The sequence below is a fragment of the Propithecus coquereli genome, unplaced genomic scaffold (assembly GCF_000956105.1).
Source record: "Propithecus coquereli isolate 6110/MARCELLA unplaced genomic scaffold, Pcoq_1.0 Scaffold147, whole genome shotgun sequence".
Taxonomy (NCBI): domain Eukaryota; kingdom Metazoa; phylum Chordata; class Mammalia; order Primates; family Indriidae; genus Propithecus; species Propithecus coquereli.
In genome coordinates this window covers 3,829,912-3,844,828 of record NW_012139080.1, presented here as the reverse complement: position 1 = coordinate 3,844,828, position 14,917 = coordinate 3,829,912, and the positions used below count along the sequence as shown (strand labels likewise).

The window sequence follows — 14,917 nt, the reverse complement described above, 5'->3', positions numbered from 1 at the left end:
TGTATGGAAGGACCTCCTACCTGCAGAGGTATTCAAAGAGGGCCACCTGGGGAGCTGTCCTAGCCTCACTATCTGATCCCTTAGGATGAAGGAGAGTCCTGATTGGCATCTGATGAGCTCAGACACCAATTGAAGCCAATTTATGGCACAGTGAGCCAACAGGCTGCCCAACAGGTAGAAGAGAAAGGACAGTTCTAGTTTGGAGGCATCTTCTGGGGTCCCGCTTTCCCCAATTCACCTCCAGTCAGCTGGCCTTATTTTTTCTGCTCCCATTAAAACATTCTTCCATACCTATTCATCCAACAATTCAACTTCTGAGAGTCTGCGTCATAGAATAAAAATACAAGCACTTAGTGATCTGTGCACAAGTATGTATATATGTGTGTGTACATAAATTATAGAATTGTTTGAATTGCAAAAATGTGGAAACAACCAGAATGGCAACTAAAAGGAAGTAATTGAGTAAATTTTGGCATTTCCATAATATGAACTACTATGTAGATGTTATAGACAATAATATCTACCATCTTAGGGGGATGAGCAGGATATAGAGCTAAGTGAGAAAAGCAAGAGAGATGTACGGTATGATCTTATTTTGTTAGAATAGATTAAAAATACCTCCACATATAATCATGCTGACATATATTCATGTGAGGATGGCAAAAGGGGTGGAAGAGTATATATGGCATTATTAATATGGCTTGGAGGGTTTGAGGAGGAATGGGGTAGGGACCTGAGAGATAGATGGGGCAGGAATAGAGACAAAGCGAGGGAGAGTGAAGGGGCATGGCTCATCAGTCTGTCTGTCTATATATCTACCTTCCATCCACCATCTATCTCTGTCTCTACTTATGTTACTATGTATCCATCTACCTATTTTCTATCCGTCTGTGTATATATGTATGTATGTATCTATCTGTTTATCTGTCATCTATCTATCTTCATTGGTTGTACTTAAACATGCATACATTTAGAGGACTTTAATAAAACATAAAGAAAGAAAGAAAAAAGAAAATTCCTTTTGTCTTACATGTTAATTCTATCTTTGACACTATTGTTTTCTCTTATAAGAACTGTCTCAACCTTCCTATTAATGACAATTCAGAGGTTTTATAATAAAATAAAAAGACATTAGTTTCAAAATGTTAAAGGTGGTGCTTTAAACAAAAAGAAATCTGGGGAATGTTTAAAGATACAATATTTTGAATTGTACCTTATTCTCTAGATATCATGAAAGATGAATGACTTGATCATTTATATTTTTCTAAGTGGGGTTTTTTTTCTATATTGAAGGTATCCATTTTCTCCTCGTGCTTCAGAAAAAAATGTGTCCTTTCTTATATCTAGGGAACATAAGGTCAGATTAGGAGAAACCAACTCAGTTAAGAAATGGCTAGCTCCTGGTAGAGAAGTGGGGCACTGAATGGAAAAAGTTCTATGGTGTGCGTGTGTCTGTGTGTGTGTGTGTGTGTGTGTGTGTGTGTTTGTGTGTGTGTGAGAGAGAGAGAGATCAGTTTTTTTCTGCTGAAATTGTCAGCAAGTTGCTGCCATGTTGTGTTGGGGTTTTTTTGTATGTGTGATTTGGATGCTTTCTGTCAAATTATTTTAAATAATTTTTTCCATATTAAATTATCCTCATTATACATTCGTATTTGGTGGTGATGGTTCTTTCTATGTAAAGAAATTGTCTAAATCTGGAATAACCCAGGCAGTGTAGAGTTGGATGGCAATTTAATTCCTGCTTACCTTGCAAGAGGACTTTGGGGAGAACAGGATGCTATTTCAACCTTACATCTGCATGTAGACTCAGAGCTGACCCTGGGTAGCTTTACTGATACGAACACAACTGAGCAGCTATGTCAGATCCATGGAAATAGTAATACTAACCATCGTATTTCCTTGATTTTAAGTTGTTCATTTTATATGTTAACTGAAATCTGAATGTATCTTACTACACTTATATGCATTTATTAGGGTAATATTACAAGTCAGTAGTGGTCTTATAACTGAAGGTGTTGGAAATTCTGTAGAATCCCATTAGCTGGTCATTGAGTTCTGGATATTTGTTGCAATTAGAACACTCCAGAATCATGAACCTTAACCAGAATTGGTCTACATAATGCCACCTTGATTCAGACAAACTGGGAAGTTGTAAAAGTGTTTTTCTTTTTCGTGCAGGTCACTGCCTCATAGGTAGATAATACTAAAAATGTACGAAGTAGTATCTGTGCATGGCTGACTCCATTTTGTAAATCTCAATTTTAATTTGGAAGCACCGTGATTTGGGGAAAACTAGTCATGTACTGTGACATTTTTCCACCTCACATGCTAAAAAAAATCTTTCACGAGCCCCAAAACCTGAAGGGTGCTTATGGGCAATTTATCTGTCACAAGGGGGTGGGAAGAATCAGAAAAGCAAATGTTCCTTGGATTTGTGACCTGGAGGGAATGAAGGAATGAGGGTGAGCCGTGCTGTGAGACGCTGTACTGACTGACTAGGTCGCTTGCATTCTTCATTTGCTCTGGGCGTCCTGTCAAGCATTTTCTTTGAGTTTTGTTGTCGCTGTCACTTTGTTTTCTTGGGCATCATATCCGCTTCTTCCAGAAAAATCAGCCTCTCCCTGCCTCACCCCCACCCCTGCCCCGGCTAGTCCGTAAGGCCCCTTGGCTGCCTTTCCTGTGTGTGTTTAAGTCCATGGTCTTTTGCTGCTTTTCTCATGCTTTTTCTTTATGATGTTTCAGCTCATCCACCATACACCATGTGCTTTAGAGTGAAATTCTACCCACACGAACCCCTGAAGATTAAAGAAGAGCTCACAAGGTATTTCCTGTTTGTTTATATGTTTAATGTGCACCTTTCACCAGCCGGGGTCTCCGTGTCCTGCAGGCTAGACGTGCCTCCTGTCTAGAGCAGAACATCTCAACGGCGCAGGCACCGAGCTGAGCATTTTGGCTTGGAATGCTTCTCTTACACTTAATTGTCTTGGGATTTTTTCAAACAATTGTCATTGGGAGTGTAATTAACTGCACAAAAAAGCAGTGGTTATGAGGGGGAGGTGCTCTCTGAAAACATCTGACGGTGGGCTGCTAAAAATAAATAGAAGACGGCTGTCTTCAGGACAGGGGCACATTCGTAGCTAGCGCAGCCCCTCGCCTATCCTTTGGATCTGAGCTTTCTGGGAGGGAAGAGATCACTTCACAGAATGCACTGTTTGTCATCCTGCGTTGCGCTTGCTAAATGACCCACTGTGGGGCAGGCTACCCTCTACCTGTAGACTCTTTTCAGCCCAACTCTTTGAATTTCCAGGCTTGGACGTCCTCCCTCCTCATCCCCCTCTGCTGGGGCTGCCTTCAGCCCACCTTCTGGGGCTTTGGCTTCCTTGAATACCCTCAGCAGACGCTGTTGCGCAGGGTCCCAGGAGGATGGGGGAAACAGCCGTTGTGCACTGAGTTCTTGATGAGGCTCCGACTCAGTGACCACAAAAATCACCATGTATAATCATCTTTCAAAATAATCTGCTTAGATGCAGAGACAACAGGAAAGCCTCAGATGTAACTTGCTCTGATCATTTGCAGGGGGAGGTTTTGGATTCTTAGATATTTTGCTTCCTTGTTATCCAGAGTCTTGGTAAAGCTTGACCATAGTGGTGCTGAGGTGACTTTGGAAGGGAGCAGATGGTTTCATTCTCTGTTATTCATCTGCCCACAGCCATTTCATGACGTTTGTGCTGGAGCTGCGGGAGGGGAGAGAGCGTGTGCAGAGGAGGATAATACATGATGGACATTATAAGTGGGGGTTGGCATTTTGCAATCTGGCCTGCTTTTTTCTTTTTATTGAGGTAAAATTTACATGACATAAATTAATTTCACCATTTTAAAGTGTACGATTCAGTGACATTCACAGTGTTGGACAACCATTACCACTATCTAGTTCCGGAACATTTTCATCACCCCCAAAGGAAACGCTGTACCCATTAGCAGTCACTACCCATCCTCCCCTTCTCCAGCCCCTGGCAACCGCTAATCTACTTGCTTTCTCTGCGTGTTTGCCTATTCCAGACATTTCATATAAATGGAATCGTACAGTATGTAGCCTTGGCCTGATTTTGGCTTGAAAAACTTATTTATTTATTTGACAAATTCTTCCTCACTTGCTATTATCTACCCAGGGGTGGCCAGGGGCCGAATTAGCTATCAAAAAAAAAAAAAAAAAGGAGAGAGAGAGAGAGAGAGAGAGAGAGATATTTGTCCTGCCCTCGGGGTGCTAACAGTGTAATTAAGAAGATCAAATCAAATACTAACGCCCCACTTTTGTCATTTGTTTTTTTTACAATCTTGTCTGGAGGATAAAAATTGAATTTGTGTTGCAGTGCATATTAAGGCTGGACAGTTTGATGTCATTGAGAAAAGTCCCATTTGAAAGTATAAGAATACAAACTTTGGTTAACGACCCCAGTTTAGCCCCTCTCAATTAAATTTGCTAACATTTTCCTACCTTTGACCGAATAGCTCAGGTCTTAATAGTGGAATATTGTGAACATTTTGATGTTTCCAGAGGAAATTAAGATGACCCACTACACTTGCAGAGGAAGAAATGGATTTTTCTTGGTCAACCTGGTCCTTAGAATTCCAAACTAAGTTAGTAGCTGTGGAATGCCGCAGGTACTTATGGTTTAAATTCTTATCTTGAAGGCATTTAGTTATTCGTATATGATAAGTTAATATTTTATTGTAAGATTAATCTAAAATTTTAGAAAAATTTACTACATGTGAAGTTAAGATCACATTCATGACCATGCATTGGAGTAAAAAAATGTTAAGAAAAAGGCAGTTTCAAAAGAGCAAAACAACAAAAATACCCACAAGAAAGGATATTGGAAATCATTTTCCATCCTTCCTTTATCTCTCCATTTAAGCAATCACCTTACAATTCTTTAGATTTCTAGGGCTTTTGTAGATGCCCTATACAATTGAATGTAACCAAAAGTATGTTGGTTTTATTATTTATTTACTTTTTTAAGTAAGAACCATCTTTAAATCCATGTTAGATAGAGAAGCAATGTTATTAGTGTTGGCACAATAATTTATGCCCCAGATCCTCTTATACTTTTGTTGCCTAATCTTTTCATGCAGGAGTGATACTAAAGAAAGGTGCATTTTATTTTTGTGGCTCTTGTATTAAAAAATGGGCATCCTGAGCCTCAAGCCATTTGTAGGGCTCAGTGGATTATGTTGAATCCACAATAATCCTTGATTATCTCCAGAGATCACTGATATGAGCAGAGACCCAAGCTCTGATGTGAAAGCTGCTGCTTTTTTCTCAGGGAGCTTTCAGCAAACTGATTTCTGAGTTATGGGATTAGAATCCAAACCTCTCATTCATCAGTAAATCTTTATTTGAAACTATTTTTCACTACCAAATTCACCAAAATGTGGAAGCAAATGCTTGTGTGTTCAATGCATACATTCAACACATTGGGAAAAAAAAAACAAAAACAAAACTCATGATATTTGGCCTGGTGTTTTACAGTCCTTAAAAAAGGCAAATATTTGATCGTTTCAAGTATTTGCATTGATCTTGGCATTCTGAGTGGTTTAGGACCAGCAGCACCAGCATCAGCTGGGGACTGTTATACATGCAGATTCCTGGTCCATGCCCCAGATCTACTGAATCGGACACTCTGGGGCTGGGACTGAGCAATCTGTATTTTAACAAGCCCTCCAGGTAATTCTAAAGCATGCCAAAACTCGAGAACCATTATCATAAGACAATTTAGACTTCCAAAAATATTAGTTTCTTTTGGCAGATATTGAAGTGTACAATTCACTGGTTTCAGTATGTTCACAGAGTTGTGCCACCACTGCTATGAACTAATTCCGAAACATTTTCCTCACCTCAGTAGGAAACCTGGTACCCAAGCAGTCATCCTCTGTTCTCCCTCCCCCCAGTTCCTGGCAACCACTAATCAGTTTTCTGTCACTGTAGATTTGTCTATTCTGGTTGTTTCATATGAAAGGAATCATATAATACGTAGCATGTTGGGTCTGGCTTCTTTCACTTAGCATAATGTTTTCAAGGTTCATCTCTGTTGTAGCATCTATCAGTACTTCATTCCTTTTTATGGTTGAATAATATTCCATTGTATGGTTATACCACATGTATTTTATCTATTCATCAGTTGGTGGACATTTGGGCTGTTTTCACTTTTCAGCTTTAATGAATAATGCTTCTGTGAATATTCATGTACAAGTTTTGGTGAGGACCCAGATTCTGATTTAATTGGGTCTGCGGCAGGATTCAAGGACCCAGAGCATTGGTATTTTTTAAAAACTCCCACAGATAATTATAATGCACAGTCAGGGTTGAGAACCACTGGTTTAGAACCTTATTACTCAAAGTGTGGTCTAGGGACCTACAGCACAGCATCACGTGGGAGCTTGTTAGAAATATGGTATCTCATGCCCACCCCAGACCTTCTGAATCAGAATTTACATTTTAACAAGATCTCCATGTCATTCATTTGTGCATTAAAGTGTGAGAGGCACTAGTTTAGGGCAATAGTCTGGTTCTTACCTACCGAGTGTAATATTGTTCCTTTGACAAAATACACACCACACTCTGAATACAAAATTTATCAGGGCTGCCTTTAACCCATGAGCACAATTCCATACTAAGTTGGGGACAGAGAGTGTCATTTGAACCTCAGCCACATCTCCTGTGCCGGGCGCAGTGCCCAGCATGAGGTGGATGTGAGATGAAGATTCGGTGAATGAAAACATCAGGGAGCCCCTGAATCCTTCGATGCGTCCAGTGTGCTTTCAAGTGAACCGGCGCCCAGAAACAGTGAGCTCCAGTGCTCTGGGGTTGGCAGCACCTCTGTGACCTTAGCGTGTTAATCTCACTGTCTGGTTCTCCATTCCTTTGCCTTTAAAATGGGAATTGTACATGTTACCCCTCATAGGGCTGAGTAAAGATCAAATTGGGCACTGGAGGTGTCAAGATGCTCCAGAGAAACAGAACCAGTAGGATATACATGTAAATATGTACACACACACACACACACACACATGTATCTGGAATGAGATTTATTATAAGGAATTGACACACGTGATTATGGAGGCTGAGACGTTCCACAGTCTGCTGTCTGTAAGCTGGGGGCCCAGGAGAGCTGGTGGTGTAGCTCACAGGCCTGAGAGCCAGTGGTGTAGATTCTAACCCAAGTCTGCAGCCTGAGAACCAGGAGTGCTGAGGACAGGAGAAGCTTGACATCCCAGCTGGTGGTCAGGCAGAGTGAATTTAGCCTTCCTCTTCCGTCGTGTGCTGTTCAGCCCTCAGTGGCTGGACGGTGTCCACCCACATTGCGGAGGGCCTCTGCTTCACTCAGCCCACCAGTTCAAATGCTCATCTCTTCCAGAAACACCCTCACAGACACCCAGAAATAATGCTTAACCAGCTATCTGGGCATCCCATGGCTCAGTCAAGATGACACATAAAACCACCATCACGAGGTGATAACTGGGACTGATTGAGAGATTATCCCCCATCCCAAGAATATGGGATGAAAAAAAATTGGGCTCTGGAAGTTAAACTCTAAAATAAGCATGGAAAGAATCTGCACACATGTGCGAAGTTACCTTGTTTGGAAACAATGGCCCCCAGGCCTGCCTGAGCTTTGAATGGAAGAGTTAACATGGCTAAGAAGGACGAGGACATCGGAGAGAGCTTGGTCAATGTATGGGAACAGAAGGGACAGGGACAGGGTGAGCCTGAGCCAGGGGTTGCAAGCTGACACCAACCCCTCCCCGCCGTCGTGGGCTGGCTATTTTTTTGTTTGGTGCTACAGTGGTTTTACAATTTGTTGACATGTCGGATTCAAAGATTGATTTTCTGGAAAAATTGGATGCACCTGGTCTGCCATTCCAGTGGCAGCACTGGGCTGGAGCTGCGTGGCGGCCGGCCCTTTCCTGGGGAGCTGCCATCTACACCAGCCCACGTGACTCACCACGTCACAGGCACAGTGCGCCCGGCCCTGGTAGGCATCTGAGTGGTGTGCCATCTCTGGAAAGGAGAGAGCCTGCACAGACGACAGCTCTAGCTGTGCGTTGATTGCCTTTCTGGCCTCGTGATAACTGCATCTCTTTGCGATTGATTAATGTGAGTCTGTCTGCCCCTGAGAAATGATGGGGCCAGTCTTGGAATACTGACTGAACCCATTTCCTGACTCTCCATTTTAAATAGAACTGGGGCAGCCTGTCTCTGAGATGTGGGTGGTGATGATAGTGGCCATGGCTGTCATCCTGTGAGAGCTCCTGCCAGGAGCAGTGGCTGCTGGGCCCCGTGGCTTTCTTCGGTTCTTCTCATGCCTCTTTGAAAAGACCAAGCCCACCCAGCTTTGGAAGCTGATAAAAATCCCTGCTCTGCCACAGACACTTCAAATTTCCTGAATTCAGAGGGCCCTTCTCAGTTTTCCTCTGCTTGCTCTATGGAGGGCTTGGCTGCCTAAGCCACTCCCTGGAACTGGGTAGGGCTCTCGTGACCCTGGTGGCTAAAGCATGAACAACCCCACTTCTTCCAGGCTTCAGTCAAAACTTAGGGGAACTGTTTCTCGTTTTGTATTGCAGGTACCTTTTGTACCTGCAAATTAAAAGAGATATTTTTCACGGCCGGCTGCTGTGTTCCTTTTCCGATGCTGCCTACCTGGGTGCCTGTATTGTGCAAGGTAAGTCTGGCCACAGCTCGCCCAGCCCCATCGTTGCACTGCAGAGCTCCGGCTGTCAGAGTCTCCCTTCTCCCCCACTCCCGCACATCCTGTCTGAGCCTGTGGCTGGAGGCCAAACAGGGCTGGGCACTTAGCAACAGATCCCTTACTCACCGTCCCTCCCATGCAGTGGGTGCTGGCGGAAAGGTGGGCTGATATGTTCACAGGGGTCTTTGCAAAAACAAAGGGTCCTGTAAGACCCCAAGACAGAGTCAGAGGCTCTCTTTCGAAGGGGCTGGAATGAATGCTTTTATAAGAAGCTCTCAAGAGATGTGGGGTGCTGTGTGTTCTGAGGTCCATCTCCCAGTTGTGGGGCCCAGTGGGCATAATGAGGGGCGGGAGGTGGGGAGAAGTACGTGCAGGAAGGTAGCTGTCCAACAAGGGGGTCGTCCTGTAAGCATTTTCATGCATGTACATATCTATTTCCATGTGTGCATGTCCATGTATGTGTACATGTCATTGTGTCTAAATCCTCAGCTTTTCTAGCCATGGAACGTGGTGAGGAGAGCAGCAGGCCCATAATGGGTCAGACGTCAGCTTGACGCTTTCTTCCCACGTCCTGGCTATTTCACCACAGGCAAATTACTTATGCTCTTTAAGCTCGGTTTCTTCATCTATTAAATTGGCTAGTTGTCCTCACTCCATGGCTGTGTGATCTCATGAGGCCACCGCACCAGGCCAGGGGAAACGCAGGCCCCTCAGAGGTGCTGCTGCTCTTTTTAGGGTGGGGACAGTGGGAACCAGCTAATACATTGACCTGGATTGGCTTCTGGATGTTTCTGTCTTGTAAGGAAAGTAGTTTGAGGGAAGGAGGCCTCTGGGGCCTGAGGTAGCACATGGCCGGGGATGGCCCAGCACCCAGGTGGAGAGTGGCTCAGGTGTGCCCGTCCCGTGGGCCAGCCAGCTGGGAGTCACCTGGCCTGGGGATCCAGATGATCCAGCCATTTGTAGCCTGAATGTTAACAAACATGTTTGTGAGAGAGGAGGGGAGGGAAGGAGGAAAGGGAGAAGAGAGAGAGAAAGAAAGGGACAGAGAGGGAAAGAGGAGAGAGAGGGAGAAAGAGGAGAGAGAGAGAGAGAGAGAGAGAGAGAGAGAGAGAGAGAGAGAGGCATGACTGAGTATGTCAGTCTTACGATGAATCTGGAATGAGAAAGGAGCTCATGAAGGCCCATAAGCTGTTCAGCGGTGACAATTATCTGCCTGTCACAACACTAAGCCTCATTCACCGCGGAAGAAACCTATCTTTCTCCTGGGGATTTCTCAGTGGCCCACCTCTGTCCCTGTGGGACGCCTTGTGCTATGAAGTAGTTCCTTTGTCTCCATTCCCAGGTGTGTTTGGTCTGAGAATTGTGAAGTGGGTGTATGTGTTGTTTTTCCTCCTTCCCTAGGAGCAGCCTAGTGCTGAGTAGCAGATTTTGGCAGAGGCGTTAAAACCCTCAGGGATATTTCAGCTTAAAGTGGTAGAACCACAGCCATACTGTCACGTTCCCACCATAGTCCTCGCATCTGCTCTGAGGTGGGGTATGTGCTTCTGGAAGCTTCCTCTCTTATCTCAAAGTGAAGGGCTGTTAAATTCCATAGTTCTCTTCCCCCAGGGGGAAGACTGCATGTTCCAAGTCAGGGTGCACTGACTTAGGTAAGGGAAGAGGGAATCGATGCTAATACAAGCAACAGACCAGCATATGAGCATTTCAGAATGCATTTAGGCATTAGTGAATTATTGTCAATTCTCCACGGATGAGCTCAATATAGATCTGTAATGGAAAACTCTGCATCCTGTTTTCTGTTTGAAATAAAGCCAGGAAGCCTCCATCCAGACAATCAGGGCCCTATTTTCTTCCTGACTGCTGTTATCACTGACCACATGCACACAGACGTGGTGGAGAAAGTAGAGTTGGAAATGGATCGGCAGGCCTCCGAAGGACCTTTTGGCTCTCAAATGCACTGGTGTCTGTGGTCATTTGTAGCAAATCCGGTAAAAGTGGTTCATAAAGTTCTTGAGGCTGGGGTGAGTACTTCAGCAGCTCTGGAGGTCGTTTACAAATGCAGATAAAGATGAGCTTTGTCAGAAGTGCTTCTGCTTACAGAGCAATAGGGAGGGTGGAACACATGACTAGCAACCTGGAGGCTGTGACTTGTCATTGTCTGTTTGCAAATGCTCTTTTAAGGAGTGTGTTTTAAGCTTCAGTAGATTCTGAGTGTATCAAAAACAGCCAGTCACCTGTACATACTGAATACATGAGCATTTTCAATACATGCATTTTCTTTCATAATACAAATTGCAAAACACACAAAATCCTTGGGGTCTATTTATGTCCCTTCTTGGTAAAAATATCTTTCCTTTTCTTTTTTACAAAACAGCACCATGGAGGGATTCAACTTGTCTCCTCTGCCTGGTGTGTCTAACTCCTGTGAAGTCTTGACTCCTGCTAGATATTCAGAACTTAGTTCAGATGTCCCTTCCTCTGAGAAGTCTTCTCAGACTATTCTATCTAAAGTAGCTTCCCTCCTGCACATCGTTCTTTCTCACACTCTTGTTTCCTTGTCTTGCAAGCACTTAATGCTGACATTATCTTGTGTTGTTTTGGGCTTATTGCATGTTTCCTCCTGTGTAAAATCTAATTCCATGGGAGCAGGATCTGGGTGCTGTTTTCACTGCAGTCTTCCTGTGTTGGGCCCACAGTGGGTTCTCCACTAAATATGTTAAATTCATCAGGGCACTTGCCTAAATTGCACCAATGTGTGCTTTCTGTCTGTACTTGGGAAAGATTGGTTGGTTGCCTGCTTGTAACAGAGGGAACAGCCTAAAACAGGGTAATGTTTTACGAGTTGTCTCTTTAACGCCCCTCCTCCCTTTTTGAAAATTAAAACCTGCATCCCTGCCTGAGGCCAGTAATCAGAGGGGCATGGGAATGTCCTTTGTTCTTTGTACCACAGGAGATGACTCAACAAAATTGTCCTGATCCTGACAGAGATCAGGACAGAAGTCTTGAGATTGTTTTCATTGGAGATGCTATGGTTAAACAGCAATAACCTGAAGCTGAAAACTCCCTTTAAAAGCTCTGTATTTCTGCTTATAGATAGAATGATGGCACTTTAAGATGGTAGTCGCCCATCCTCCTCATTGCCTGACAAATTGATAGACTTCTCTTTCCTTTTCCTCAAACCACTTGTACTCGTTCTTATGATGTGGCCTTGGGCCCTGGGGACAAGTGCTAAACTTTCAGTAACATGCTGGGATGGTACTTACTACCTCATTCATTTATTTGCTCGTGTGTTCTCTAAACATTTATTGAGCAGCTGCTAGGGAGCAGGCACTGCAATACAAAGTCCCTGTGCGGAGACAGACAAGTTAACACACCACTGTGATGATGTATTCATGGCTATATGGAGGGACACACAGGTCTGGTCCATGCTGTGAGTCCTCTAGAAGGGCCCCTGGCCCAGCAAGGGTGAGTCAAGGAAGGCTCCTGAAGGAGTTGACCCTGGAGCTGGAACATCCTACATCTGGAGCTCTTCTGGAATGAGTCCTCTGCAAACCAGGGGGAAGCTTGCTGCCCTTTAAACTCTCCATCTCTGATCTTACTCATCCCAACTGCTTCAAACTCTTTGGATTTTTTCTCTTAAAATTGAATTCTTTCAGAAAAGTACTAGAGCCTGTTTCAAACCACAGGTGATCCGGTGTGCTGTATGTCATTTGTCACAACTGGACTCTCAAAGTCATGTGTGGGAGAGAGAACTGCAGCTGCTTACCCAACTCCTCTTGGTATGAAAAGCTAGATGTCCTCATTCATTCAAAAACTTCCCTCTGCTTAAGGGGAGGTCAGAGTGAAAGACAAGCTTTCAGGGGTGAGAGAGCAGGGCCTGCGATGGGTGTGGTGTTGATTTTCACCTTGTCAGCAACCCTGGGTGGTCTTTATGGCATTTCTTCTCTAAGTTTTCTGGCACTTTCCAGGCTACTCACTTACAGCATTTAGCAGTACAAGTCCGTTGTACTTGGAAAGTTTTCCTGGAAGGAGCTGTGGCCCTCACAAATAACACCCTCCCTCACCTGTCATTCTGCAAGCTGACATTTGCATTGAAGATGATCCAGTTTCCTATTGGTGGTCCATTATCCCATCACCTGTGGAAAATGGGGGCATTGGGTTATTCCATCTCAGAAATATTTAGGCCCATAGCCAGCTCACAGGGATGTGTGTGTGTGTGTGTGTGTGTGTGTGAGTATAGGTAGGCATGTTATGTTATTTGTTTTGAACTTAGGTTGAGTTAATCATCAGTTCATGGCTCACTCTCATCATTGGTCCCCCATGGGCCCATCTATTGATTGATTGATTTCCCTTTCTCCATTATTGCCAAAGGCAACAACTGGGTTCCTATATATCTTTGTTTTTTCATACATCCTTATAAAATGATTAATATTTTTTGTGTGCATATACTTTAAATTCCATAAATTAAATGGGGCTGTGGAATGCATTTTATTCCTTCCCCTTTCTTGTGCTCAGAACACTGATTTTGGGATCTGTCCATGTTGCTGGGTACACATCTATTTTATTGCTTTTAACTGCTACAGAGTGTCCCATAGGGCGGGACTTTCATGTTTTACTTATCTGTCCCACCAACAATGGACACCCAAGTTGCCTCCAACTTCTTACTATCATAATTGATGCTATGATAAAAAAAAACAAAAAACCTTGGAAATATCCTTTTTGGCACCCGGAGTTTATTTAGGATAAATGCTCAGAAGTGGGAGTGCTGGTCATAATATTTGACTAAATACTCCTACCTTGCTCTCTAGAAGAGCAACATGCATCTAGGATCCCCTAGAAGTGTGCAAGTGTTTTAAATTCCTCACATCTCTGCCAATTTCCTGGTTTTTGGCCAATGTTATAAAGTGACGTCTTGTTTGGTTTGCATATCTCTGATTAATAATGAGTCTGAGCATCTCTCCCTACAACAGCCCTCTGCGTTTCTCCTTCTGTGGATTGTCTGTTCATATCCTTTGATCATTTCTGTATTGGACTTCTGCCCATTTTTTTAACTGATTTTTTAGGACTTTCTTCTTTATTATAGATATTAGTACTTGTCAGCTTTAGATTTTGCAAATATATTCTTTCAGTTTGTCATCTCTCTATCACCTTGACTATGATGTTCTTTACTAAGCAGAAATATTTTAATTTTGATATGATTAAATTAATTGATTCCCCCTTGTGATTGATAATATTTTGGGTCTTATTTTAAAAGTCCTTCCACCTGTGGTATACATCCTAGGTTGTTTTAAGAACTTCATAATTTCATCTGTAGTTTTCTTTTTTATGTTGTGTCTTTTCCTGGCTTTGGTATCAAGGTGATACTGGCTTTGTAGAGTGAGCTGGGGAGGATTCCCTCCTTCTCGATGTTATGGAATAATTTCTGCAGTACGGATGTTGTTCTGTAATTTTCCTTTTTTTGAAGAACTCTGTCATTTGAATTTTGGTACGAAGACTTAAAGAGCTTTGCTTTCCTCCTGGGTTTGTCCTTTCGCATCCATTAGATGGTTTGACAGTGAAGGGACAATAGATACAAATTACAGAGCTGGGTGTGATTTTTCAGCTGGATTTGTGTGCTCAAGGCTTACAGGTTATTATCTACTTCAAAGTCATGTTGGTGATCAGGTTCTTCTAATACAGTTTCTCCACCGTCTTTAGTCTACTCTCCTGGGGTGTATCCTGTTTCTGCCTGGGATACTTGCTTCTGGCTCATTTTCCTTAGCAAGCTTGTGGCCTCAGTAGAGAGCATGACCACTGCCAACATCACAGTTGCCTTTCTGGGCTGTGGTCCACGCACCCACTTCTGTTCGGCCCTCTGGATGCTCAGAGATGCGTAGGCATTTTTCTTTTATCCTTGAAGATCCTGTGGAGGTGCCCTGTGTTAGAACCCAGCAACAACCTTACTTTGCTTTGCTTTTCCATGCTTAGACATATATCCTTTAAGTTGAACAGGAATCCATTTGCTTTTAAGCGTGATTTCCTTGAGTTCTTTCATGCTGTGATTTTTCACTGAATAAGCCGGACCTGCACAAACATCAGGCGGCTCCAGCCAGGGAATTCCTGGGCTCAGAGGACATCAGCTATGAAAGGAACCTTGAGGAATGTCTGCTGGTTTCCAGCTAGAGTCAGTA

The 14,917-nt window shown here is 43.4% G+C and overlaps 1 protein-coding gene across 2 annotated transcripts in view; it reads left to right on the top strand.

Annotated features, from left to right (window-relative positions):
• FRMD3 (FERM domain containing 3) overlaps positions 1-14,917 on the top strand; it is a 251,744-nt gene that overhangs the window by 156,273 nt on the left and 80,554 nt on the right. For both annotated transcript variants that reach the window (XM_012640022.1, XM_012640021.1), the window contains exons 4-5: positions 2,743-2,821; positions 8,623-8,720. In XM_012640022.1, the coding sequence (XP_012495476.1) occupies positions 2,743-2,821; positions 8,623-8,720 (177 nt within the window). The remainder of the gene's footprint in view (positions 1-2,742; positions 2,822-8,622; positions 8,721-14,917) is intronic.